At 46.2% G+C, this 27,631-nt stretch overlaps 2 protein-coding genes across 4 annotated transcripts; both read left to right on the top strand.

The window, feature by feature from the left end:
* The first annotated feature begins 14,653 nt into the window (after positions 1–14,653).
* Positions 14,654–19,439, top strand: LOC143511577 (potassium/sodium hyperpolarization-activated cyclic nucleotide-gated channel 1-like). Of its 2 annotated transcripts, XM_077001171.1 has the most exons (11): positions 14,654–15,438; positions 16,469–16,546; positions 16,888–17,074; positions 17,161–17,265; positions 17,364–17,501; positions 17,670–17,831; positions 17,945–18,038; positions 18,136–18,263; positions 18,352–18,498; positions 18,649–18,886; positions 19,078–19,439. In XM_077001171.1, exons 1-11 carry the CDS (start codon positions 15,401–15,403, stop codon positions 19,233–19,235), a joined length of 1,473 nt encoding a protein of 490 aa, XP_076857286.1. In that variant the 5' UTR covers positions 14,654–15,400; the 3' UTR covers positions 19,236–19,439. The 2 variants fall into 2 exon arrangements, with proteins under 2 accessions (XP_076857286.1, XP_076857285.1); XM_077001170.1 differs by lacking the exon at positions 14,654–15,438 and having other exon boundaries at positions 15,756–16,546.
* Positions 19,440–23,512: 4,073 nt separating this feature from the next.
* On the top strand, positions 23,513–27,479 carry ska3 (spindle and kinetochore associated complex subunit 3). Of its 2 annotated transcripts, XM_077001174.1 has the most exons (12): positions 23,513–23,538; positions 23,777–23,918; positions 24,072–24,136; positions 24,244–24,418; positions 24,653–25,115; positions 25,254–25,336; positions 25,589–25,785; positions 25,992–26,171; positions 26,272–26,448; positions 26,532–26,629; positions 26,887–27,017; positions 27,116–27,479. In XM_077001174.1, exons 2-12 carry the CDS (start codon positions 23,807–23,809, stop codon positions 27,277–27,279), a joined length of 1,845 nt encoding a protein of 614 aa, XP_076857289.1. In that variant the 5' UTR covers positions 23,513–23,538; positions 23,777–23,806; the 3' UTR covers positions 27,280–27,479. The 2 variants fall into 2 exon arrangements, with proteins under 2 accessions (XP_076857289.1, XP_076857287.1); XM_077001172.1 differs by lacking the exon at positions 23,513–23,538 and having other exon boundaries at positions 23,549–23,918.
* The last annotated feature ends 152 nt before the right edge of the window (positions 27,480–27,631 follow it).

Consider the following 27,631-nt stretch of genomic DNA (forward strand, 5'->3'; position numbering starts at 1 on the left):
ATATTAACTGTATTGATTAGCACACGCAGATAAGTCACGACTGGTTGGGGTTTAATTTATTTTGCGACATACTGTTTATAATTGATTTTGGACTTCCGAACAGGTTTATAGTTCATAGGTGATGAGTCTTATTTAAAGAACAATGATTAAAATCTCTGAACAAATGGAATCAAGTCTGTGTGCGACGTCTGTGATCAATGGTGTATGACGTCACGTCCAATTCAAAAATCGCAAGCGCGGAAAAGCACTTCGCGCGAGCAAAAATGCTCGCGGGTGGAGAGAGCTTCGTCGCGCGAGCAAACCTACTTTCGCGCGAGCAAAACTACTCTCTCGCGCGAGGAGAGTTGCTTATGCAAGGAAAATTTGCGATTAATTTCATTCAGCATGCAAAGTCTCTTTTCAGGTTTAGTAAAATTTTTTAACTTACCTCTATCAATTGACCTCTCGATTTTTCACAGGACTGCTTGTTGAGTGGGCAACAGCACAGCCCGCGGTCCGAGGTGGGGGTTCGGAGTGCCCTCGGAGGCGTCACGTAAAGCGGCCAGTGAGCGGCGAAGAGCAAGCCCCCCCGGTAGCTCCCGCCCAGTAAGGCGCCCGGAGTGCCCCGGGAGAAGAAACCGGGCATTTGTCCAGCGGGAGCACCGAGCAGCGCAACGCGTGCTCGGAAGCCGGTCCCGAAGACCAGAGGGACTCCGCCGCCTGTCTCGCCTGCAACCCCAGGAGGGATCGCGCCACCGCTAGCGCTGTGGCAGGCAGCCAGCGCAATTCCGTGGCTGCCTGTGCCTATTTGTTTGTCTATTCCCGTGTTTCCCCAAACCCCCTGTTCCCTCTTGTGCCCTTTATGTTTAATGTGTGTTTCCTCTTGTGCCCTTTATGTCCGGTGTGTGTGTTTGTGCATGTGCCCGTCAGTGGCGTGCACAGACATTTTGGGGGGCAAGTGCTCGGGGGGGGGGAGTGAAGGGCACTTTTTAGCACTCGTGGAGCACTTCATTATAAAAAAAATTACAAGCACATGTTGAATGAAATTTGACTTTTATTTGTAACATTCTCTAAACGTGAGTTTTCAATGGTAAAAAGTCACGCAGCCAACTGATTAAATTCATATCCAATATTAACTATATACAGTCATTGTTAAGACCTTCAGTTAACTTCTGTTTACCCTCCACTGTCTGCAGGCCTTGTTGCATATATTTTGCAATTAGTCAATCAATATAGGCCTACAATTAAGACAGTAAAAAGACCAAAAAGTAGGAGAAGGCTACTGAGTGTTGTCATTACATGAATGCAGATGGGCACTTTTCACAGGTAATGGGGAACTTCCCGTTTCTTCTTTCACAAACGAATGTGTTAATTTATGTTGCCTAGCAAAACCTATACAACAGAAGACGTTCAGCTTAACACATAGATTTGCAAACTCTACCTTAATTATTTGTATGTGGTCGTCCTCATGTTATCTATCATTGATTTGGGCTAAAGCGACTAGTTTATCAGGTGACCAGTCGGCTAAAAATGCTTAGTAGTTTGGTGCTGTATGAAACATTTTACTTGATGTGTATGTGACCTGGCTGGTGGGGCACGGGAGAAGAAGTCTATCTGTGACCGTGTGTGCTGTGCTGAAGATGCTTCCTTCCACTCGCTGAACTGAACTGCTGCTGCAGCGTCTGGTGGAGAGGAAGAGAGAGGTCGGGTGTGTGCGAGGTAGTGGCGCATTTCAGGGCATTGTTTTTAATCGCTCAGGTTTTCAAAAGATCATTTCAAACCGACCTCAGTAAAATGATAATAATAGTTAAAAAAAAAACGAAGTTTCAAAAGGGCACTTTCGTTGATACAGGGCAGAGTTGGTGGTGCTTTAGCACCTGATGTCTATGTGTGCACGCCACTGGTGCCCGTGTTGAAGGTATTTTCCCCTGTGTTCCCAGGGAGGGTGTTCTAGAGCTGTTCGTGGCGGTTCCCACCATCGGGGGAAACGGCTCTCGGATCTCGTGATCCTGGTGGCTCCGGACCTGCCCCTCGGTATAGGTTCGGGGCTTTCCAGCTGCGCGGGACGCTCCGGGAGTGGCGCCCCTGGTGGCGGGCTCTGTCACGGCTCCGGACCCTTCCCTGTGGGCGTGTCGCTATGTCGTCTGCGTGCAGTTATGTCCATGTTTGTAGTTCCGTTGGTGTGGGTCGTTTGTGAGCGTGTTCGTAGTCGCACCTGTGCCTTGTCTCGAGATTACGAGGGTATGTGTTAATCATGGAGTGAAAAGTGAAGCCTCCATGAGTCAGCTGCCCTCTAGTGGCTGGCTGCAGTACAACTTTTAACCCCGCCCATTCCCATGTAAGTGAACGGGCCGGACGAGAAACTTTGAATTTTTATTACACGTAAAATACGTTTTTTGAGCAATTATATTTTGTCAATTCTATAAGACCCCATTGCGTTAGTGTCTCTCCCAATGTTTTTCTCTACGATACACAGATTTTATAGAAGTTATTAAGTGTTATTTAGAGGGGTGTGGCGATAAGGTGATTGACAGTTAATAGCTGTGTTGGTTGACATCTAATACCAGACGCTCAAACGTGAACATGCTCAACAGCAAAACTCTATCAAAACTCTCGACAGCAGTATTAAAACCTTTTACCTTTGTTTATTTTGTAAAACGTCAAAAGTGTCTATACTGGTGGGCGTATCCTAACGAATGTTGGGCCGGAGATATGGTCTCTGGCGGAGATACTGTCCTGCCTACCGGTTCTAATCAGAGACCGTATATATATATATACGGTCACTGGTTCTAATGCGCATGCTCTGGCTCCAATTTTCATCTACTGCGCAAGCGCATCCAAGATGGCGGTGTCTGTGCGGCCATCTTGGTGGCTTCAAAAGTTCACAATGGGAGTCAACGGTGGCGTACCAATATTATTTCAAACTGCTTGCTGATTTAACAAACAAGAAGGCTATCAGAACTTTGAATGTATTGTAGCGAATCTGCATTAATGTTCATGTTTTATTAACAGTTGAGAATGTTCCGTTGTGTTTAGAGCATGAAACAAGCATGTGATTGGGGAAAAGCTAAGGGGGGCTGGGCTAGGTAGCACGGCTGTGTGTGGGGGAGTGGAGAAAAGAGAGAGAGAGAGTGGCTGTACGTTTTTGTGAGTGAGTTCAGAAGTTAGCGGAATCCCGATAGCTTTGTTAGCTCGACAGCCTGTTGACATTATTAATCTGTGTAAGTTTGCTTAATAAATCGTTAACTGCAACGCCTTTCTGTCCGTCCTTCCAATGCGTCTAGTGAGACGCTACATTGGTGTCAGAAGTAAACGACCGGAGTAAAGTCTCCACTCGCTGTAGCTACGTGTAGCTCGGACCAGGCTTGCTAGCATTATCAACCAGCGAGATGACCGCACAGCGAAGCGAGAATAGCGCGTTGCGTGTTAAAGAGGAGGCGATGGACGACGAGTACGCTAGTGCTTCCTGGCTTGGGATGAGCTCTGTGCGTGCTTCAGAGCATGCCGTTCGTGTGAGACAGACAGCCAGGAGGCTAGCTGCCGATGCTGGGTTCTGCTCGGTGAAGGAGGAGGACCTCGCATGCGTGAAACCTGGCGGCGACGCACGACCTAAGGTAAACATAGATGGCAACCATGGTAACCAGCTCCAAGTGAAAATGCCAAAATACTCTGGTAGAGCGGACTGGGAGGCTTTCCATGCCCAATTTGTACTGCTAGCAAGGGCTGCAGGCTGGTCGGAAGACATGAAAGCACTTCAGCTGGCTCTGTGCCTTACTGATGAAGCCCTAACATGCTTGCTATTGCTAAGCCCAGCTGAAAGGGATGACTATGGGCCTTTAGTGGGGGCTCTGGAACAACGTTTCGAACAGTGTAACCAGGCTGGTGTTCTGCGCTCAGGGCTGGTAAGCAGGCAGAGGCTGAATGGAGAGCCTCTATGTGCACTGGCCAACGACATTGAAACCCTAACTAGGAGGGCATATTCGCACATGGCTGCTGACGTGCAAAGCCAGCTGGCCAGAGACCAGTTCATCCATGCCATAACTCCTAGAGAGTTGCGTATACAGACGCAACTGGCCCATCCTCGCACGCTGCAGGAGGCACTGGAGCTGGCCCTAGAGAGAGAGGCGTGGGAGCAGCTGCAGACGCTGGCGCTGGCCCCATTGTGAGGAATGTGGTACAAGAGACCTCAGGCCAAGAGAAACCAGCGTGGGCTGCTGAGTTAACGGAACTGATCCGTGCAGTGTCGCTGCAGTCACCACGCGGCGGGACTCGTCCATGCCCATGCCGGGGCCCTCCCGGGTGCTGGGTGTGTGGTCAGGCCGGTCACATCAGCGTGCAGTGCCCTAGGCAAGTTGGTGGGCAGGGAAACGACACGGGGTCTGTATAAACGGGACGACGCAGACCCCTGCGTCTGTGTCCCACCTGCCTCTGCTGGATGGAGCCCAACAGAGGCATCAGGGATCTCAACTCCACCCCGAGGGAGATGACATCGTGGAGTCTGCACGGGTCGTGGGCTGGACGCACACGGGAAATTTCTGCCATGTCCCCATCACCCTGGCAGACACCCCATGTGTGGCGCTGGTCGACACGGGCTCTACTGCTACTTTGATGCGACCTGATCTGGTCCCAGTTGAAACATGTTTAGAGCCTACTGTAGTTAAACTTGGGCCAGTGACTGGTGAGCTAGCCCCGATGCTTGGAAAAGGGGTGATCACTGTTCGGGTGGGGGTAATATCAGTGAACTTTGAGGTGTGGTTTGCAGCAGTACAAGACCCATGCATATTAGGTCTAGATTTTCTTCGGGCTACCCGCTGTGTTTTGGACCTGGGAGAGGACACACTGACTTTTCCAGGGGGTCCCACCGTCGAAATGGTATGCCCCACACAGACCCCATGCCTACACCCAACCACCACAAGAACAGCAGATGTTTCAGATCTCCCTTCAACCCCCACTTCATCCCCAACCTCCCTGCCTCCCACACCCCAGTCTCCAGCTAGTGTGCATCCCCCAGCCCTTGACCTACAATCTGGGGGGGAGGGGGTGGTAGATAGGCTGGCAGCAGTAAGGGAGGTATGGGAGCGGAATTGTGATAACTTGGAACCCCAGCAGCAAAAGGAGCTGTGGGAAGTACTGTGGGAGTTCAAAGACATTTTTGCATTAACGGAGGGGGAAGTGGGCCTGACACACCTGTTGCAGCATGAAATTGACACGGGAGACGCAATGCCCATCAAAACGCGCCCTCGCCGTCTTCCCCTTGCCCATCAGGCAGCCGCTGACAGCGCGATCGACGAGATGCTAAGGACTGGGATCATTGAGCCCTCTGACAGTCCCTGGGCCTCGGGGTTGTGATGGTCAACAAGAAAAAGAGCCCAAAAATGAGGTTTTGCGTGGACTACAGACCTTTGAATAGCGTCACAAAAAAGGATTCGTACCCGCTGCCCCGCATTGATGAGTCACTGGACTTGGTGTCTGGCTCGTCCTGGTTCTCCTCTTTGGATCTACGCAGCGGGTACTGGCAGGTGCCCCTAAGCCTTGACGCTAAACCAAAGACTGCTTTCTGCACTGGGAGAGGGCTATGGCAATTTCGCGTGCTCAGTTTCGGCTTGTGCAATGCCCCAGCCACTTTAGTGCCTAGTATACCTAGATGACATTCTTGTCCACGGGAGCTCCTTCATGACCGGCTTGGTATCCCTGCGGCGGACCCTACAAAAAATAGCAGCAGCAGGTCTGAAGCTCCACCCAGACAAGTGCTGCTTTATGCAGAGAGAACTGGAGTTTCTGGGCCACAGGATTGGGATTACGCCTGCAGCATAAGGGCAGTGATTTTGTCTGGACACCAGAGTGTGAACAGGCTTTCAGCTGTTTGAAGAGGGCCTTGACAGGGGCTCCCATTCTCACCCCCCCAGACCCCAACTTGCCCTTTGTTCTAGATACAGATGCCAGCAATGTGGGGATGGGAGCAGTGCTGAGCCAGGTGGGTCAGGAGGGAGAGAAAGTGGTGGCTTATTTCAGTAAGACTTTCAATAACGCTGAACGGCGCTATTGTGTCACACGCAGAGAGCTCCTCGCTATTGTAAGAGCAATAAGCCACTTCAGGTACTATCTCTGCAGCCTACCGTTCACTGTCTGGACTGATCATGCAGCTCTCCAGTGGTTAATGTCCTTCAAGGAGCCGGAGGGGCAGATTGCATGCTGGCTGGAAGAACTGGCACCGCATGTCTTCCAGGTGGAGTACAGAGCTGGAACTCGTCACACCACTGCAGACGCCATGTCTAGGCGTCCCTGCGCCCCTGATGGCTGCCACTACTGTGAAACGAGAGAGACCCGGGAGAACGAGCTCCGCTCTGAAGAGGAGCAGGACCTCACACGAGATGGAGATATGCTGCACTGCAGAGTGACACGGGTAGTTGATTCCTCAGAGTGGAGAGCCCAACAAGAGCAAGATCCAGACTTACAACCAGTGCTGCGGAGGGTGGAGTCAGGCTAAAAACCACAGTGGAGTGAGATTGCTGGTTGTTCCCCTGCTGCTAAAGGACTGTTTGTAAAGTTTTCGGCTCTCTGGGTGAAGGATGGGGTGCTCCAGAGGGCTTGAAAAGAGCCAGCCACAGGGGAGGAGAGGTGGCAGGCAGTGGTCTCCAGGACACTTAGAGAGTCGGTGCTGAAGGTCTGTTATGGGTCAGCTGGAACAGGACACTTCGGAGTCTCAAAAACGCTCCGTCGCCTCTGGCAGAGTTTCTACTGGGGCCGGCTCAGGAGGGACGTTGAGGACTTTTGCCGCCGGTGTGATCTTTGCACCGCTCACAAGGGCCCACCAGAACAGTCACGTGCCCAGCTCCAACAGCTGGCAGTACGGGCCCCAATGGAGAGAGTTGCAGTAGACATAATGGGTCCATTTCCCCGTTCAGAAAAAGGGAACCGTTATGTCCTAGTTGCTGTGGACTATTTTACAAAATGGCCAGAGGCCTACACCATACCAAATCAGGAGGTAGGGACTGTTGCAGACACCCTGCTAGAGGGCATGTTTTCCAGGTTTGGTTTTCCAGGTTTCCAGAGCTGCGGACACCAGCAGAAATTGTCTTTGGCACACCCCCAGACACACCAGCAGTTCCTCCAGGACAAGAGTATGCAAGGAGGCTCCAGGACCGAATGGAGTCAGCTCATGTGTTTGCTCGCGACCAGCTTCAGAAAGCGGGCATTAGACAGAAGAGGAACTACGACATTAGGGCCAGAGGAAAGGACTTTAGGTCTGGGGACCTGGTGTGGGTGTACAGTCCAAAAAGGAGGAAGGGTCGGTGCCCTAAACTGGACTGTCATTGGGTGGGGCCGTGTGAAATTCTTGAAAAATTGGGGGAGGTGGTGTACAGGGCTCAGTTGACACCTAGGAATAGACGGGTGGCCCTCCACAGGGACAGGCTGGCCCCATACAGAGGGGATGCATGCCCCCATCCTCGCCCTGGACCCTCGTCCCCTTCCCACAGGAGTCAGAATACTACATCACCAAACTCACCCCCTGTTCAGCAGCAAGCTCAACCCCTTCAGTTCAACCCCAGTAGGCCCCAGCGACTGATTAGGCCCCCTGATCAACTCAGGGACTTTGTCACTGATCCCTCGGGCGAGGAACTTAATAAGGGGAGGGCAGTGTAGCGAATCTGCATTAATCTTCATGTTTTATTAACAGTTGAGAATGTTCCGTTGTGTTTAGAGCAGGGGTGGGCAATTAATTTTTACAAGGGGCCACATGAGAAACCTGAATTGTGTCAGAGGGCCACACAAACGAAAATGACGTCATCGCGGTGGCTCCGCCCACCTCGCGTGAACTTCCGCGAACGGCAGAGGCGTTTATACTTGCCGCGTCACATTCTGTGCAGTGTTGTCTGAAACGATGTGTTAGTGTAAAGAAACACCCCTCAAAAACAGGAGAAGGAACATTTACCTGACCAATTTTAATGTTGCTTTTTGTTTCAGATTTGAAAAGTGCTGGAATTTAAGCTAAATACTTGAAAATGCTTGAAATTGTAACTACTTCGTTTCACAACAAATATCTGTCTGACTGAACAGTTTTCTTGTATTATGTTAACAAATACGAGCCTCCTGTAATTCCAGGATGAAACATGAGAGAATGCGAAGACGTTAAGATTGGGCGTTTTGAAACCACCATTAAATAATGTGATTAAAAGCTAATTATTTCAAGTATATGTATAAATATTTAACTTAATTAAGTTTAACGTGCTGGGAAATATTGAAATGGACCTTGAAAGTGACGTACAAGTGCTTTAATTCCACCTTGTAAAGATGTATAAACCCTGCAAACATGACTTTGTTCATCGACAGCGCGCGAGACCCTCGCACACGGGCGGAGTCACCGCAATTACGTCATTTTCACCGCACGGACCCTCGCGCCGCGTCACGTATAAACCAGGCTTAAACCTACCTTTAAATCACTTCTACGGCACTTTCAAGGTCCATTTCAATATTTCCCAGCTGACTCAGGTTCTCTCTAAGCTCGGTTTCTGGAGCAGAAAACCCTGAGTTTTCGGTAACTCTGAGTTTACTTACCCGGTTTCGTCACTAAATCCGCTTTCTGGAATTACCCCCGTTCAGTCAGCTATTTGTTGTGAATCGAAATACAGTCACAATTTCAAGCATTTTCAAGTACTTTAGCCTAAATTCCAGCACATTTCAAACCTGAAACACAATGCAACATTAAAATTTGTCACGTAAATGTTCCGCTGTTCGCGGAGGTTCGCGCTATGTTCATTAGCGAAAGTATAAATTCAGCCTTAACTTGTCGCTGATCACCTACCTAACCCTACTGTTTCTCGCACATCTCACACACGCGCACGTACGTCCATACGGAATTAACACAAACGTAGCGATTTCAAAATAAAAGCATCACAGTTTTATTGCACGCACGACATAGATATTTGTTTCATTTATGATTGGCCTCTCGCGGGCCGGACAGGGACGCACAACGGGCCGGATGTGGGCCGTAGTTTGCCCAGGTCTGGTTTAGAGCATGAAACAAGCATGTGATTGGGGAAAAAAGCATAGGGGGGCTGGGCTAGGTAGCACGGCTGTGTGTGGGGGGGTGGAGAAAAGAGAGAGAGAGTGGCTGTACGTTTTTGTGAGTGAGTTCAGAAGTTAGCGGAATCCCGATAGCTTTGTTAGCTCGACAGCCTGTTGACATTAATAATCTGTGTAAGTTTGCTTAATAAATCATTGACTGCAATGCCTTTTTGTCCGTCCTTCCAATGCGTCTAGTGAGACGCAACAGTATGTTCCACTTATAACCTGTTTGTTTAATGTAGCAATTGAAACACCTTGCCGGTGCAGCTTGGACACATCGTCAGTGATTAACTCAGGAGCATTCGGTGTTTCGGGTCTTAAATCATCAGACACCCTCACCTGGGCGACCCAACCGGGGGTGATCAGTCCCCGGTTTGTGTCCAAGCAGCATGCTACTCCATTCTTCTCCCCTCTTGATCCACAGCCACCTGGAGGCTTTTTCTGCTGCCTCACTGATGTTTTTTGTGGCTCTTCTCTCAGCCAACCCTCTAATGCCAAGGAGCTTGAATGCCCGGTGCACTGATTGTCCTATAAAACCCCTGCAGCCCACCTCTATCGGCTCACAGCGGGCCCGCCAGCCACTTTCTCTGCACATCTCTACCAGGTCCAGGTATTTTGCCTTCTTTCGTTCATGAGCCTCCTCCATCCTTTCCTCCCAGGGGACTGTAAGCTCCAGCAGCACTACTTGCTTAGAGGACTCCGATGTTAGTACCAAGTCAGGCCTAAGTCGTGTTCTTGCAATCTGCTCTGGGAATTTCAGCTGCTTCCCAAGGTCCACTTTTAATTTCCAGTCATTAGCTGAGGCTAGTAGCCCAGTTGGGGCCTTGTGTGCCACTTGGGGTTTTTCTCCTGCCCTGATGAAGGTGATGTTATGCCTTCCTGGGAGCTGGCATTTTGTTTGCTGAATTCTGGTGCAGATGGTTTCTGATACTGCCTTAAGCACCTGGTCATGACGCCAGGTGTACCTCCCTTCTCCCAGAACTTTTGGGCAGCAGCTTAGGATGTGTTCCAGGGAGCCTCGACCATGGCAAAGTGAACACAATGGTTTTTCTGCTAATCCCCAGCAATGGAGATTGGTTGGACTTGGAAGGACATCGTACACTGACTGGATCAAAAACTTGAGTCGTGCAGGCTCTAACTTCCAAAGCTCTGTCCAGGTGATCTTCCGTGCAGATGCATTCTCCCAGTTTGTCCAAGCTCCTTGCTGGCGCATGCCAACCATCCTGCTGCGGCGTTCCTCCTCCACCCCTGCTCGGATCTCTGATTGGATCATCTGGCGTCTTTCTTTCCCCTGGGCTTTTTCGTAGCATGGTCGTGTGAAGCTACCTAGCCCAGCCCGACCAACTGCCACTGTGCCAACCAAGATGCCATGCCTCAATCTTGCTTCAGCCTGTTCTACTGCCTCCTGTGCCTTCCACTTCCTTCCGGTCCTGACTGTGATACCTGCTGAGGACACTCTGTTGTCAGCAGAGTCTCTATAAAGCATCACCTCCCTGGCTCTTGTGACCTTAAACTCCTCTACTAGGCCAGAAAAAGGAAGTTGCAGCTTGTTGGAGTTCCCATACAGAGCAATGCTGCTTAGGCTCTTTGGCAGACCTAGCCACCTTCTCAGGTACTGGCTGATGTTGCACTCAAAGCCCTCTACCATGGTTGTGGGAACCTCATACAGCAACAATGGCCACAGCAGTCTTGGCAGGATACCATGTTGGTATATCCATGCCTTGAACTTCCCTGGAAGACCTGATTTATCTACTGCTGATAGCCATCTCTTCAACTAGATAACCCCTGGCTCATCTGGCTCATTTGTATGTTATTTGTATACTGTTCGTTGTATACTTACCTCTGTGAAGTGTGATTTAATAAAAAAATAAAATAAAATAATTTTTAAAATGGTGGCGTACCATCCATTATATATACCGTCACTGCGTAGGAACCGGGTGTGATACCCAATATCACAAACAGGTAGATTTGTCCCACCCGAAAATTAAACCACAGAAAAAGCGGAAACTCTTTTATTCTAAAAACGCGGTTTGGCAGCGTTCGCAATTCACGCGCTGTGTTTGTTGTTAGCAACTTGTTAGGTGCTCTCTGGGTCTTTCGCTTGTGTTGAGATGCCTGTTCAGAAATATCCTGCACTCATAGCGTCACTGACCCGAGCTCTCGCCCCCTGGCTGACCATATACATGACAATAAAACAGCTTTATTGTAATATGCTGTTATGATAACAGACTAGGAGGGTTTGGGTTAGCTAACGTTTATATTAAAGCCGTAAAGTTACATTACTCTCTGGCCACGTCCCAAAATGCAGACTGCTACTACACTGAATGTGTAAAAAATAAAATATAACGAATAAATAAAAGGACACAATCGTTTGAAGTGCTTTCAGTAGTGCAGTATGTAATGTTCCAGAGTGTGCCCTTTGGGACACAACCTTACTGTCTAACATTAATGTTAGTCTTGTCTAGTCAGGAAACCAAACATTAATTTTTTTGTCATTTCATTTCAGCATGCCACCAAAGAAAAAAATAAAACCACAGGACACAACGCTCCTGAGAAAAAAAAAAGAGTGGAGATAGTGTAAGTATACAACAGAGTTTAGACATAATAATAATAATGTAACGATCTGCGCGGGGCAGAACAGGGAGGCGGACACAAGCGCTGAGGAGAGCGAGATTTATTACAGGAAATTCCATAGGCAGAGTCGATGTAACGGGCATGGGTCATAACGGGTTGGCAATCCTGACATGAAATGTACAAAGGCATGAACACGGACAAAGAAAACAACAAGGAAGACTGACTACGGAAGGGCAGGCAAAATACACGGGTGACGGGTAACACAAGGCGCAACACGGCAGTACTCACGATGAACGAGATCTGACAACACAGGCATAAACAAAAAGACCGACAACCAGACCTGGGAGACACAGGGACTAATATACACAGGACTAAACCAGGGACAGGTGATGACAATGACACAGGGGCGTGGTAACAAACAAGGAATCCATCAAAACCAACGAGCAGGGCGGGACAAACAGGCAGGGAACACGGACATGAGGGAACCCAGAGTGACAGCTACGAGAGGGGGCGTTGCCCTACGTGACAGAACCCCCCCTCAAAGCGTGCCACTCCGGGGCACGCAAGGGCAGACAGGACAGGGACAGCGGACACAGGACAGACCGGAGGGACAGGACCAGACAAAATAGGACGAGGGACCTGGGACACGGCATGACACGGGACACAGGGAGACCGGATAGGGCCAGGGCGAGGCACAGGAGCAGGGCCGGACAGGACAGGACCGGGGACAGACACCGGAGCGGGGCCAGGGGACAGGGCAGAGGTAAACACTGAGGCAAACACGGCTTGGACGATGGTGACGGGGACAGGAACAAGGTGGGTAACAACTTGGGGAACAGACACGGGGACCGGGACAGAGACGACACCACCAGAAACAGACACGGGAACAGGAACACAGACCTTGACAGACACAACCACAGGGACAGGAACCAAAACAAAACCAGGGATGGAACACGGGAGCAAAGGGGACACAGGCATAGAGGCAGGAACACGGGGCGGAGCAGACAACACACTGAGTCCAAGCCCACACGTGGGCAGCACAGTCTCTGGGGCGACAGGTGCGGCCGGGCGGCGGGCAGCGGGAACAGGAGCCGGCAGACAGGCAGCGGGAACAGGCAGGGTCCGCTGGCGTGCAGCGGGAACAGGCAGGGTCCGCTGGCGTGCAGCGGGAACAGGCAGGGTCCGCTGGCGTGCAGCGGGAACAGGCAGGGTCCGCTGGCGGGCAGCGGGAACAGGCGCCGGCGTGGACGACCTCTCCAGGGTCGCGGGGACAGGAACCGGCGTGGACGACCTCTCCAGGGTCGCGGGGACAGGAACCGGCACGGACTGCCTACGGGCCGCGGGGACAGGAACCGGCACGGACTGCCTACGGGCCGCGGGGACAGGAACCGGCACGGACTGCCTACGGGCCGCGGGAACTGGAACCTGGGGTGAGGAGATGCGGTCGGGGGGCGTGTACGCCAAGCCGACGTCCTCGGGGGGCGTGTACGCCAAGCCGACGTCCTCGGGGGGCGTGTACGCCAAGCCGACGTCCTCGGGGGGCGTGTACGCCAAGCCGACGTCCTCGGGGGGCGGAGCCACTAAGCCGACGTCCTCGGGGGGCGGAGCCACTAAGCCGACGTCCTCGGGGGGGCGGAGCCACTAAGCCGACGTCCTCGGGGGGCGGAGCCACTAAGCCGACGTCCTCGGGGGGCGGAGCCACTAAGCCGACGTCCTCGGGGGGCGGAGTCACTAAGCCGACGTCCTCGGGGGGCGGAGCCACTAAGCCGACGTCCTCGGGGGGCGTGTCCGCCAAGCCGACGTCCTCGGGGGGCGGAGCCACTATACTGACGTCATCGGGGGGCGTGACCGCCAAGCCGACGTGGCTTGTACTCCCCCCCAAAAAATACTTGGGGGTGTCGTGATGTATAGCTGGCGGGGTCAGCGGCGGTAGGTCCTCCTCCTCAGGGTCCTGGGTGAGCCTGGAAGAATACACAGACACAGAAGCCCCTCGGTGGCTCTCTCTGCGACGGCTCCGCCTCCTCTGAGGCGTCGGGAGCTCGCAGACGCCATCGAGAGCCAACCGAGGGTTAAGCAAATGCCAGTCTGTGCACTCAATCCGTCTGCCTGCGACTTGTACTATAGGTTTCTCCTCCCTATAGTGATCAAGCCGGGCAGACACGTAGCGCTCAACAGGAGTCTCGACGCGAAAGCCAGTCGAAACCGAAAGTGACTGGGCTTTCGTTGGTGCGCGTCGAGACTTCCGTGTTCCCACAGCGCCAGGGGAATTTCTGTCTCTGGTTCGTTCACGCTGCGATATCGGAGAGTTGAACTGGACCGAACCAGCCAACATCTCATCACAGCGATTAAACTCACCAGAGTCTCGCTCCCTCGCTGTGTCCTTGTAAGGTCGGTCTTTATGTAACGATCTGCGCGGGGCAGAACAGGGAGGCGGACACAAGCGCTGAGGAGAGCGAGATTTATTACAGGAAATTCCATAGGCAGAGTCGATGTAACGGGCATGGGTCATAACGGGTTGGCAATCCTGACATGAAATGTACAAAGGCATGAACACGGACAAAGAAAACAACAAGGAAGACTGACTACGGAAGGGCAGGCAAAATACACGGGTGACGGGTAACACAAGGCGCAACACGGCAGTACTCACGATGAACGAGATCTGACAACACAGGCATAAACAAAAAGACCGACAACCAGACCTGGGAGACACAGGGACTAATATACACAGGACTAAACCAGGGACAGGTGATGACAATGACACAGGGGCGTGGTAACAAACAAGGAATCCATCAAAACCAACGAGCAGGGCGGGACAAACAGGCAGGGAACACGGACATGAGGGAACCCAGAGTGACAGCTACGAGAGGGGGCGTTGCCCTACGTGACAAATAATAATAATAATCAAACCTGTTTTTATATTATTTTAAATATTATGCATCACCTTATTAGGAGAGTACTGGTACAATGAGTGTACAGATCATTGGTGCTTTGCCTTCAGAGGAATGTGAATTATTTGGTCAAGTGGAAGCTCTGGTCGGGTTGCTTTTAGTAGTCCCTGTTTCATCCTGAGGCAGAGAGAAGTTTTAGTGGCCTCCGCAGACTCAAGACGTGGCTCCTCTCTACAATGACTCAAAACAGACTTAACCATGTCGCTATCTGTCATGTATATCGGAAATAATAAGCTTGATTTGTTGGATAAAAAGACAATCTGCAAGGAATTTGTAGCTGTGAATGAGAAGAGAAGAAAATATTTTGGTTCTCTAGCATTGACCATGGGTCTAAAATACTCCCTATTCTCTACACTCTACTCCCTATGTTCTACTCCCTATGTTGTACGCTCTACTCCCTATGTTCTACTCCCTATGTTCTACTCCCTGTGTTGTACGCTCTACTCCCTACACTCTACTCCCTATGTTCTGCTCCCTATGTTGTACGCTCTACTCCCTACACTCTACTCCATATGCTCTACTCCCTATGCTCTACACTCTACTCCCTACACTCTACTCCATATGCTCTACTCCCTATGCTCTACACTCTACTCCCTATGCTCTACTCCCTATGTTGTACGCTCTACTCCCTACACTCTACTCCATATGCTCTACTCCCTATGCTGTACACTCTACTCCCTACACTCTACTCTGTAAATCTCTGCTGTCTTTACAATGTCTTTGCTAAATATGTCTGAATGTAATGTGTTTGTATTTATTAAAGAGGCTGAGCAGAAACACGGTGCTTCCTCACCTGATGTTGAAGCTGAATGACATGATGAGGACCTGGACAAATGTTAATTGTTACTGTTGTTTACACATATGTAGAAATGTGAGTCTACTCTTCTCAAACTCCCTTCGAATGTGTGAATTCATTGTTATGTTTCAGTAACACTAAAAAAAGTTTAGTACTTTGTGAAAATTGCAGATCAGTTAACCTTTCGCATTATTTTGGATGCAGCACTGAAATTGAAGCCTGAGCCTTGACACTGTTGTGAAGATTTAATGCTCTGACACGCTCTGTAATTCTACACTGCAGTGTTATGCTGAGCTACCTCATTAGAACATTCAATCAGTGGCATATACCATATGTCCATATTGGACACATCAAAAACACCCAAAACAAATCATGCTACTTGGCTGGTTTCCCCAAACCAGATTAGGCCTAAGATTAAACAAGATAAGATTAAAAGGATGGTTGAGTGATTTACCATTGACACTGCAATTATAATGTAATCCATGTCTGGTGAACTGGCTTTGCTGGGGTCTCTGTACATTTTTTTGTGTATTCCCCTATTTTCATTCATTTTTCACACTTGCACCAGTCATTCCTTACTGCTCTAACAAGTAGCAAAACTATAATTTCAGCACCAGAATAACCTCTGTGTTCAATTTTGTCAGAGCCAACTATTGGTTCAGATGACACATAACCATGATATTCAAAACCACGCGATTGTGAGTGAGCCAGTCGACTTTCCAGACGTGTCTCATTTGTGTGTGCATGAAGCGGAAATACTGAATAGTTGATGAGATTATCAAGACACTGGCGGTGGTGTAGGAACAGAGAGAATGAGCATTCTGACACCGACTGCCGTCTCTACACCCCACCTGGACTGGGCCAGGACAACAAATGTGCTGTGTATAAAAAGAAAAGAACAAAAAGAAGCAGTGGGCATAAAAAGTAGAGAAATAATAATTTCAGTAGTGCAGTGATTTAAAAAGTGGTGCCGTGAAAAGACGTTACGTCACAGAGCAGAGATGGAGAGACAAGCCCCTGGGAGAAGGAGATATTTCACCAAGTACTGTTGGATGAGTCTGCTTTTGCCCCAGTTAAACAGGCAGTCTCTTCATGTTTATGGCAGTGAAGTGGCTGTGGAGAATGAATGCATCAACCAAAGAAGAAAGGGCATCTTTGTCATCCATCCGTTCAGCATCTTCAGGTAGTGTGTGTGTGTGTGTGGTGTAAATCCTTATACTCTGAATAGAAGTTTGACACACTATGACACTGTGCATGTTTCCACAGTGAAGTAGCATAGGTGTACAGGTCATCCATAAGAACAATGGTGCAAAATGTGCTTTAGTGTAGCTTTTATTTGTTATGTCATGAGCAGGGCCGGCGCCACGGGGGGGCAAAAGGGGGCGTCGCCCCCTCAGGCGAGGTGTCCCGCCCCCTCAATGTAAATAATAGGACCCATTAACAGTCCCCTCACTGTATATGTTCTGGCGCCGGCCCTGGTCATGAGAATGGTGCTGTAAGCCGTTTTGATTCTTGCTTGTTCAGGAGTTACTACATTACTTTCATGGTGGTGCTTATATTTATGAACCTGCTTGGGATTCCGATGGAGATTTCCTACATGAATGGGTACCGTGGCATAGGCTGGGGAGGATTTAACGTGTTCTCAGACACTATGTTCCTGATTGACATCGGGCTGAACTTCAGGACGGGCATTGTACCAGAGTACAGTGAGGTAACCATTTCAACTAGACACAAAACTGACCCGTGTGCTTAAAATATTGCCTGACTGAAAACAATTCAATTCTGTCCATCCCACAGACAGCCGTTCTTGAACTCTCTCAGATTCGTCAGAATTATTTACAGGGTTGGTTCGTAGCAGATGTGATTACATCCTTTCCAGTTGGCTGCATAGTATTTTTTGTGGTAGGTTCTTATATATTTTCCTATAATAAATAGACAAACAATAATTCATTAGGTTTCTTAGAGAGGTTTCTGATACGTCCCTCGTCTTGTTTTTACAGAATCTGTATTACATTAGTGCACATTCTGCAGCGGACACCGCTTCAATGTCATCCTTGCTTACATTCCTGAAAATCCTGAGCCTCGTTCGCCTGCTTCGCGTGTCCCGGCTGATGAGGTTTTTAAATGAAGCGGAACAAGTAAGTTTTAGGCTAGTGTGTGTCTCCATCGTCCTGCCAGAATGTTCCGTCCTCAGTGGACTATGTTTCTTTATTTAATGGCCATATCATGATAGCTATAAAGTGTGTTTGACATCTTGTGTAATATATTTATCAATATTTTTGAGTTTGTACCTGTTCACTCAACAGGTTACGAATTCAGACCGGGAGATCTCTCGAGTGTTCTTCAGGGTCCTGTCTTTGTTCATGGTGATCTTCCTGCTGTGCCACTGGAATAGCTGTATTCAGTATTTCGTGCCGATGCTGGAGGCGTTCCCCTTAGACTGTTGGCTCCAACGGGAAAACCTCATGGTACTTGGTTGTGTCTCTCACACAGCATGTTAAGCATTTTTTATAACTGAATGACATATAGATGAAAACTAATCTTAATGTTAAAATAAGTTAAATGTAAGTATACTTTTCAGAATGCCACAGTGGTAGAGAAGTATACAGTTGGGGTTTTTCGTGCATTCTCTCATATGACTGCAACATCGTATGGTTCCTCCGGGTTACCAACAAGTAAATATTACATTTCTAATCTCAACAAATGTAACATTCTGACTTCTTCCAAATTCACAGAGTATCTTCAGCAATGTATTTTTTGTTCTCGCTCTAGATGAGGTGGAGTTATGGGTAGTGGTTTCCAGTATGATGGCAGGAGCTATAATGTATACGTTTCTGGTCGCCAACACAGTGACCCTCATGACCGAAGCAGACATATCATCATGGACATTTATTAGCAAGGTACAGGAACAGAGAGTGCTCTAAAGAGATGGGAAGATTTCATCACTTTTTCAATAGTGATATTTGTGTGATCTTTTTTGTATTGTAGAACAATCATCTGAAAGGCTATATGAAAGAGATGAGGCTTCCCAGAGACCTGTGTACACGTGTCAACAATTACTTTAAAAGCCGCTATGGTGGGAAGTGGTATGATGAGGAGGAAATTATGAATTGGGTGTCTTCATCACTTAAAGAGGTATATCACTCTGTGACTTAAATGCATATTTTGCATTGAATAAATTTCTGAGTGCTGTTAACCTCATGCTGAGTTCTCAAACTCTGAATTTTTGAAGCAGATTTTGATGATCATGTGCTGAACAAGTTCTCAAACTCTGAATTTTTGAAGGAGATTTTGATGATCATGTGCTCGCACCTTGTGAAAAAAGTTCCCATCTTCCGAAACTGCAGTGAAAGCATCATCAACACCATCCTGTTAGAGCTCCAGTTTGAAGTGTTTCAGGAGGGTGACATCATCATGAAGCCAAATAATCCATGTGACCGTATGTTTTTCATCGAGCAAGGACACGTAATCCTGCACAGAGACTCCATGAAGATGGAACTAGAGGATGGGGATTATTTTGGAGGTTGGTATGAGAAGAGGCATTTGTCCTTTAGATTTATAGAAATGCTACAATACTTGTTTCACCATTTTCGTAATATTACTAATAACTTTGTCTGATCTATGAAATTAGTCAAAATCAGTAAACACAGATAATTACTTTGTGATTTACAAAAAAGGTTATCTCAAACTGTTAAATTTCCCCCCTTTTTTCAGAGATATGTCTCCTGACCAGAGGTTATAATCTGGAAGGCGCTTATGCACAGTCTACATGTCAGCTGTTCTCTCTGTCTGTGGAAAAATTTTATCAAGTGCTTGAGGACTACCCAGAATTTATGAAGGACTTGGAGATAGCAGTCGGGTCCAAGCTTTGATTACTGACCTGGAATACAGACTCAGGGGTCCCAAAAAGCACATGAGGCCAAAGGATGCAGCACATAATGAATATAAGGATGCATATATAGTAAATTAGATTTATATATGACATACTTCTCAGGACCTTTTACTGCGGTAATATGTAATAGAGTGTAAACTATCATGCATGGATTGTACAGTTCATTATAAATCATTATTCATTATTTTACCACAATATTTTGCTGACAAATGTAAAGTGTACTTATAACTAATATACTTTATAAATCACTACTGAGAGTTTCCATTTTTTCTTGGAAAACACAGGTGGATTTGATGTTATATAAGAAAAAAAATACTGGTATATACTGCCATCTTCTGGTGATATTTAGCCTAAAATAGCTTTTAGTCTACTGCCATCTTCTGGTGAAATAGCTGTGTTTTGAATGCGAGCAGGTGAAAATTTGAACTCTGGCTGCAATTGGCAAAGGCCAACAGAGGCTGCGGGTAAGGAAACTTTGCACACCCCTGCTCTATGTAGTTCTATTGTTCATTGTATCTGGTTTGGTTTTGTTCCTTGGTTCTTGTCTGTCTTAGTTGTTATTGGTTCCCCTGTTCTTAGTATTCTGATAGTATGCCTCGTCAGCACGGTGAGGAACATGAGACTATTAACCTCACTGTTAATAAACCCAGGTCTACTCACAGAGGTGGGTAGGAACCAGCCCCGGTTCTGGACTGCTTTGCTTGGGGGGGCAGTAAAACATAATGAGGGGGCATGTTGATAGTCATGTTTATGAAGCCAGAAATATATTCAAGGCTTGATTTGTGCATGAATGATGACTATTGATACTGGCTTTCGAACTTAAAACACAATGATTAAAAATACATGTTGATTATGTAAATGGAGAACAAAGATTATCTAATTGTATTTTATTTCAATACGCCCCCTTAAGTAAATTGCCATTACTAATAGAACAACTCTATTTCTTGAAAGGCTTTAATACAAATTTAAGTCAAAGCTGACAAACGTACCTACACACAGACTGAGAATATTCAAACATGGAAATAGGAATGAATGAGAATATTTATATTATTGGGAAATTAAAATATAAAGAAAACAAAATAATACAAATTCTGTTAAAAAAGGGGGTATTCGTCACATTTCTATTTTGAAAAAGAAAAAAATATGAAAGTACATAAAATAAGAAATCTATCTACTGCACTTTAATGGTAAAAATTTGGTTGAAGTTTTTATTAATGTTATGAAACGTACTGGTACAATGCAGTATTTATGCACAGTAGACCAAAACAAGCTGTGATGGCGAAGAATCGTTTTAACCAGGGATGTCAAAGTCAAATACACCGAGGGCCAAAACCCAAATTTGCTGCAAGCCGAGGGCCGGACTGGTTCAATGTTTATTAAAACATATTGAAATGATTGCACATAGCCTATTGAACCAAGACCTAACACAGTGTATATTATTTAATGTTTAAATTAATAAAGCAATATTTTCTTATGGATCTGTCAGTAATTTCAAGTGAAAACATTTTTCAACAGGCAAACAGATAAAAGCAAACTTCCTTCAAAGAAAAATCTCATGTCCTGTACATTAAAATAATAATGCTTGAAATTGTAACTACTTCATTTCACAACAAATATCTGTCTGATTGAACAGTTATCTTGTATTACGTTAACAAATACGAGCCTCTTGTAATTCCAGGATGAAACATGAGAGAACGTGAAGACATTAAGATTGGAAAAAAAACAACCATTAAATAATGTGATAAAAAGCAAATTTTTCCGAATCATTTCGAGTATATGTATAAATATTTAACTTAATTAAGTTTAACGTGCTGGGAAATATTGAAATGGACCTTTAAAGTTACTTACAAGTGCTTGAATTCCACCTTATAAACGTTAAACTTAATTAAGTTAAATATTTATACATATACTCGAAATGATTCGCATTTTAAATTACACTTTCAAAACGCCCAATCTTAACGTCTTCACTCTCATGTTTCGTCCTGGAATTACAAGAGGCTCGTATTTGTTAACGTAATACAAGAGAACTGTTCAGTCAGACAAGATTTGTTGTGAAACGAAGTAGTTACAATTTCAAGCATTTTCAAGTATTTTAGCCTAAATTCCAGAACTTTTCAAATCTGAAAAAGCAACATTAAAATTCGTCAGGTAAATGTTCATTCCCGTTTTTTTATTACCACATATCGTTTCGGACAATTTAAACGCTTCCGCCGTTCGCGCAGGTTTAGGAGAACCAAGTTAGCCTAACCGCTAACGGCTAATAAAATAATTTAAGCAACACCTATGTAAGAGGTAAGTAACATTAAAGCAACGAAAAACCACAGTTAAGCAAATATTACCATGTGGAAGTCAGGAAACACATACTACAGAACTGAACCGTTTGGGGCGGTCTGCCGATTTTTATATGACTCAAAGAGCCAATCAGGAATAAGCAAAGAAATATCTTCACGCTGTAAAGCAAAATGCATTTTTGTGATTGGTTCAGAGATAATAAAAAAAGCCCTTGCTTGCATTGTACTTGGGGGGGTAAAGACACAATTTGGGGGGGGGGGGGGGGGGGGGGGGGGGCAATGCCCCCCTCTAGCGCCGGCCCTGGTAGGAACGCGTTACATTTACTCCATTACATGTACTCAAGTAGCTTTTTGGACAAAAATGTACTTGTAAGAGTAGTTTTAATATGAAAGACTTCTACTTTTACTTGAGTAAATATGTGGTGAGAAAAACGCGACTTTTACTCCATTACAATCGGATTTGCACCGTGCGCTACCGTTACTTTAATTTTGTAAATAATTCGTCTTTTCAGTGAGAAGACTGACCAACGTCTCATCACCCGAGTATGAGTGACCAATCAAATGAAGCCGGTCAGTGCAATACTAAAAACCAGTTCACACTCTTGAGTGTACACACTAGTAATATATGATGATTAAGTTTGCTACAAATTGATTCAGTTGGCATCAATTTGTAGCAACACGTATTGGCTGACAGTCTCATCAGTTAGTGCCTTTGTGGAACACATTAAAGTTACACAGGCCTAATAATTAGGAACAGACAAAAATACATATCATTTATAATAAATCATTTATATATATTATATTTATTTATAATACATTCTTTTTGTTATCATTAAAGTCATTATTTCCAGTAATTCAATTTCCCATTTAAACAAAGTACTTTTTTACTTTTACTCAAGTAAATTTTTGGATGCATACTTTTACTTTTACTTATATTATTACGTAATATTTGGTTCAAGTAACAGTACTTTTACTTGAGTAAAATTGTTGAATACTCTACCCACCTCTGTCTACTCAGCACTTGTGTCCTCCTCATAGCTCCATACCGTTACAACTACATTAAACAAAGTTCTGTAACGGGGGCCCCTCCACCCAGGGGCGGATCTACGGGCCAGGCCCACCCTGATTGGCAGCTGGGCCCGCCTAATCACAAGCTCAGAATACAGTTTTCCGTATGAAAATTAATGAAAATAAACTATAATTGCTGCAGGATGGCGCCTAGCGCACGAGTCATTTAATGACCATACACCCCGCCCACCCCGAACAACTTTCGTTCGTATATTAAAAACACTAATGAGTGTCTACCTAGCAAAGTGACTTCAATGAAAAGACATAACACACACAAATCCCACCCATCATCTACACAATGACCTAGAGTTATTCAGATAATGAATTAGAGTCGTGGTTATATTTTATTTGTGAACAGAAATTTAAGTTAGCTTGTACAGTTATAGCTTCACTAACACTAGGAGACATGGTTATGCTCTCACCATAGAGAGGTAAAGGTTGTAGTTCTTGATCAGGTACCTAAATATATAACTAATAAAAATTCATGTTTTATATTTTTAAAACATTTTTTATGACTTTAAAAAGTTTGAATTGATATATTATTTGCGTTTTGTTAGCTAGCTACATTATATTAGCTTTTGGTCCCTGAAGCAATAAATTAGGCCAGACTATATCCAATTAACATAGGACACTGTCAGAAAACAGACGCTCAGTGGCAGTATACACAGTAAGCACTCAAAACACATTACGCACAGACACATAAATGCAGGATTAGTGATTCATCGAGTGTAATCAAAGTGCCAAATAATCGTTAGACGAGTTTAAATTTTACGATAAAAAACAACCGAAATAATTTTTATAACAAACAAACAAGAAAAATCTTACAACAGAGAGGCGATCCAAATGTCTGGGCTTAAAGATGATTGGACGCGCTTGTACTTACGCATTTCCGCAAATCGCCGGAAGTAGCGCTAAATTTGAAAGGTCTGAAAGCTTGCTCGACACTTTTGTGTAGCAGTTATTTAACAAATATGTTTGTGCTCTGTGACTATTTAGTTGTTTAAAAGCCTAATTGAAATAGTGTATCTATACATATTAGGAGAGCTATTCCACTAGCTACATTTTTGTGTGAAACTGGGATAGCTTTTTTCTTTTTGCCTGTAAAATACACAGCTACCTACAGTGACTTTGTGTTGGACTGGATGTTTGTTTATGGTTTCAGTAACTAGATAACTACCGTCCCTTTGCTGCAATGGAACCATCATGTCGATTCTTCGCTAAACTTCGGAGCCTGGCTGTGTTTTTGGAGACGGAAAGAGCCAGCCTCGAACAAGCTGCAGGCAGCACCGTCAACCAAGGAGGAGGTAATATATTCATGTTGTCGCAGACTTCTTATATTGTAGCGCATTGGGAGGCTGCAGTGCTTGTCAAGTTCCTTCATGTCATGACCTATGGTTCACTTCTGATAACTGTCAGATGATTCACATGTTTTTTATTTGCTTAACTGACTTGTTTAGATGACACAGACGGTGGGTCATTACAGGCACTACATGAACTACGGTCTGAGGTTAGAGGACTTAAGGTACGTGACAGAGAGCTCATTATTTAATTTTAGTCTTTGCTGAGGTTGGCTTAACACCGTCAGAGATGATTTACAGAGATGTATAACACGCATGTGGTGATTTTCAGAAACAGATCCAAAACCAAGTGGTGTCTCATGAGGAGTGGAGTGTTGAGCTGAGAAGTTTCATTAAAGCCTGCATGGTGCTGAAACAGCGGACTACTGACGACCTCGAGACAATCAGGAGGCACTGTGAGAAATATGGATACAAACCACAAAAAAAGGCTTTCCAGAAAACCTCAGGTGCAACTTTACAACTACGCGTTTTATCAGTATAATTAACTGTTTGTAATCATTGAAAAGAAATGTTAACTCTTATGTCATATGTATGGTTTTCAGTCATCCAAGTCATTCAGTTGTCTAGCAGACATTCAAAATTGTAGAACGTTTGCTTAATCCCTGTTTGTTATTATGTTTTGCTGTGCTTATGGTGAGCTGTGCTGGACTACATCTGTTATTTTACTGTCGTTTGTCTAGATGTACCTGGTGAAGGTGAGGCAGAGGTCAGGTGTCCTGTGGAGGAGATGTCAGACAGAGAGTGTACTGAGGTGAAGGGCGATGAAGGTGACGAGAACCGAGTTCAGCCTTCGCCTCAGGAGACCCCTGAGAAGACACGCCCTCTGGTGGCTGAGCACATGCGCACACCGCAGCTCTCCGATTTCGGCCTCTCTGCACTCCATCTTCAGATGATGCTTGGTAATGCAGAGCTGTCTCAGAGTGTAGCTCCTCCCTCAGCTTTGGCTCTCTCCCCGCCCCCCTTCGTTATGGCGACAGAGCCGTCGCAGCCGAAGACCCCACGGTGCTCTCTGCGTATGGACGAGGATGCGCCCACCCCTCGACTGGAGGACTTTGGCATCACAGAGCACACCATGTGCTTGAATAATGACTTCACCATGGACCTGTTCCGTAAGAAACCACCGAAGGATAGGACTGCTCACAGGTAGACTCACATACTCGTTAATTAGTCAAATAACTGTATTTGAGTAAGCATTTATGGACATGTGAGACCGCTGAACAAACCTCTCCAGTAAAAAACATTTGCTAATTGTAGATAAACATTGTGTTTTATCTTTAAAAGCACAACGGAAGAGATGTTTTGTACACCACTTCAAAAAATCTCCACTCTGCCATCTTGTGACCCTTCTGAAAAGCATTCCCATGGTAAAAACACCTTTCTTTATTTATATTTCTTTAGGTGAAATTCAACTGGAATTTCTTCAATCCTAATGATTGAAAATAGTAGTATTAGCAATGTGTATATGTCAGAACTTAGTTTTGCTACCTACCCGTTGCTGATTATTCTACTTTGCACATCAGTACTTGTAATGTGTCTACCCAGTTGTTCTATCTACTTCTAGGAGATATTACTTCTAGAAAACACACGTGTCTGTTGTTCCTCTTGTGTTTGTGTAGAGAGTATGGAGTCCCCAGAAGTGCCTGTGTTCTCAACTCTGGAGCTCACAGTGAATAAGCGCTTGGCTCTGCCCTCTGCTCTACCAGCCAGAGAGAGTGAGCCTCACTCTCCCCCTCGTCATGGTAACGGAGCTGCGACCCCTGAACTTCCTGTATTTGAAACACCTTACATCTCCAAGCTCGTCAGTGCCAGAAAGGTGCGTGTTGCTGAGTGAAATCTTCGAGCACTTGGTGGTGTGGGACAGGAGTGTGCAGTAAGGGTTGAGTCTTAGCAGAGAGTAGACAAGCAAGCAGCTAAAGGTAGTGTACTGAACTAAGAGTGTGTCTCCACACTGTCTAGCAGGCCCGTTTAACAATGTTACACAATCTTTTCACTTGCACCTCTGTGACTTCTTTCACTCAGGAGTGTAGACAGGATGCTCTCCCAGCATCACAGCACAGCCTGACAGCTGCCTCAGAGTGCCTGCCAGGAAGTGTGGCATTATCTGACATGCCCCAGAGGCCAGTCAGCCTTTCTCAGGAAGAGGACACCACGCCTGAAATGCCGAGCCTGCAGTCCTATTTCGGTAGTTCTTTGCCTTGTGTAAGTCTCCACCATTTACTTATGAATCACTTCTGGACTGCACTCGGGCCTTGTTTAAAGCCAGTACTCTTCACCACATGGCTGATCTGCTGGGATGAAGATGGGGGGAATCAGGCAGGCGGGGCTGGCCGAGCCCCCGGCCCCTGCTGACATCCCGGGAGATGAGCACACGCAGGACTGGTGTCTGGCCACACCCCGCCTCCGCATGGACTTCCAGGAAGAGCCACACACCCCAGAGATGCCAGACATGAGTTCCATCACACAGGACATCTTCAAGGTAGAACGCTTCCTTCTCACTTAACATACTGGCCTTGACCAAACTACAGCGTCTGAATCTTGTCTGTTTCCTTGACTCTGAAGCTCGTGTCTCAGGGTAATTGCAAAAAATCCACCTCCACATCCGTGCAGCAAACCTCAAAGGCTGGTTTGCAGACATCAGTGCCTGGGAAGGAGAACAGGTGAGGGGCGTGTGCGCCACTAAGCCCTGGCTTTACTTCCAGACAGCTATTGTCCTGCATTCTAGATGGCGGGATCCATTGATCAGTCCCAGCTGTCCCGTTTTGCGTGCAGGAATCTTGTAGCATGTGTACAATCACTTGTTTCAAGCAAATGAAATTAGCCTTTGTCTGTTTAGTCCATTTGCTGCTGTCAGTCAAAGCATTTTGCTTAAATCTGCCAGTAACTTTATTTAAACTCTTGCTGTTCTACTTGACAGACCTCACAGCCTTGCTCTGGTGTCTGAGAAAGAGTTTCATGGATTGGCCTCTTACATGAAACAGATCTCCCTCACCAGTTTGAACCAAGCAATCGACAAACTCAACCGAGTCACCGAGGAGAAATGCAGAGGTCAGTGGACAGTCCTTAGCTCTCATCCACTAGAGCCTGTCGGGAAGCTTTTGTTTTCAAGTGTATAACACTTCATATGTAAATGTGAATTCTGACAGCTGGTGACCCCAGCTTTGAAGCTTTCCATATGGATGATTTGAGGAAGCTTTTGGAAGGACCTCAGACTCCCATGTACATCTTGGCTCTTGTTGAGCTGAAGAGGTTGGAGAACATACGTGGCTTTGGAGGGAACGCAACGTTCAAGGTCCTGACCAAGACTTGAAGTTAGGACTCTTCAAACAGCCATTAGCACTTCTTACTTTCTTCAGTTGATCCATGCATATGTTTTGCTAAAGATACATTAAATGTTTTTATTGGTAGTTCTTAGCTTGATTGTCGGAATTTCAGAATAGGAAATAGGTTTCCATGATAGTTTAAGTAAAAATTGTTTTTTAAGTAAAAACTGTTATTAATAGGATCATTCTGGACTTATTCTGTATTTTTAAGTATTTATTTTGATAATAAAATGACTATAGAAAGTATTTTATACTAGTCTTCCCAGCAGTTTCCTCTATTGACCAAACATATTAACACCAACCAACAGTTAACTTCATAAAATAAGATTTGATTATCTA

This window comes from Brachyhypopomus gauderio, chromosome 4 (assembly GCF_052324685.1).
Source record: "Brachyhypopomus gauderio isolate BG-103 chromosome 4, BGAUD_0.2, whole genome shotgun sequence".
Lineage (NCBI taxonomy): Eukaryota > Metazoa > Chordata > Actinopteri > Gymnotiformes > Hypopomidae > Brachyhypopomus > Brachyhypopomus gauderio.

Excerpts from the sequence above, each read along its gene's own strand:
- LOC143511577 (XM_077001170.1), top strand. The coding sequence starts at position 16,365 with ATGGAGAGACAAGCCCCTGGGAGAAGGAGATATTTCACCAAGTACTGT. Across the intron at positions 17,832-17,944 it reads TCCAACGGGAAAACCTCATG|AATGCCACAGTGGTAGAGAA; the intron begins GTACTTGGTTGT and ends TATACTTTTCAG. Across the intron at positions 18,264-18,351 it reads CATGGACATTTATTAGCAAG|AACAATCATCTGAAAGGCTA; the intron begins GTACAGGAACAG and ends TTTGTATTGTAG.
- ska3 (XM_077001174.1), top strand. The coding sequence starts at position 23,807 with ATGGAACCATCATGTCGATTCTTCGCTAAACTTCGGAGCCTGGCTGTG. Across the intron at positions 24,137-24,243 it reads CTGAGGTTAGAGGACTTAAG|AAACAGATCCAAAACCAAGT; the intron begins GTACGTGACAGA and ends GGTGATTTTCAG. Across the intron at positions 26,630-26,886 it reads GTGCCTGGGAAGGAGAACAG|ACCTCACAGCCTTGCTCTGG; the intron begins GTGAGGGGCGTG and ends TCTACTTGACAG.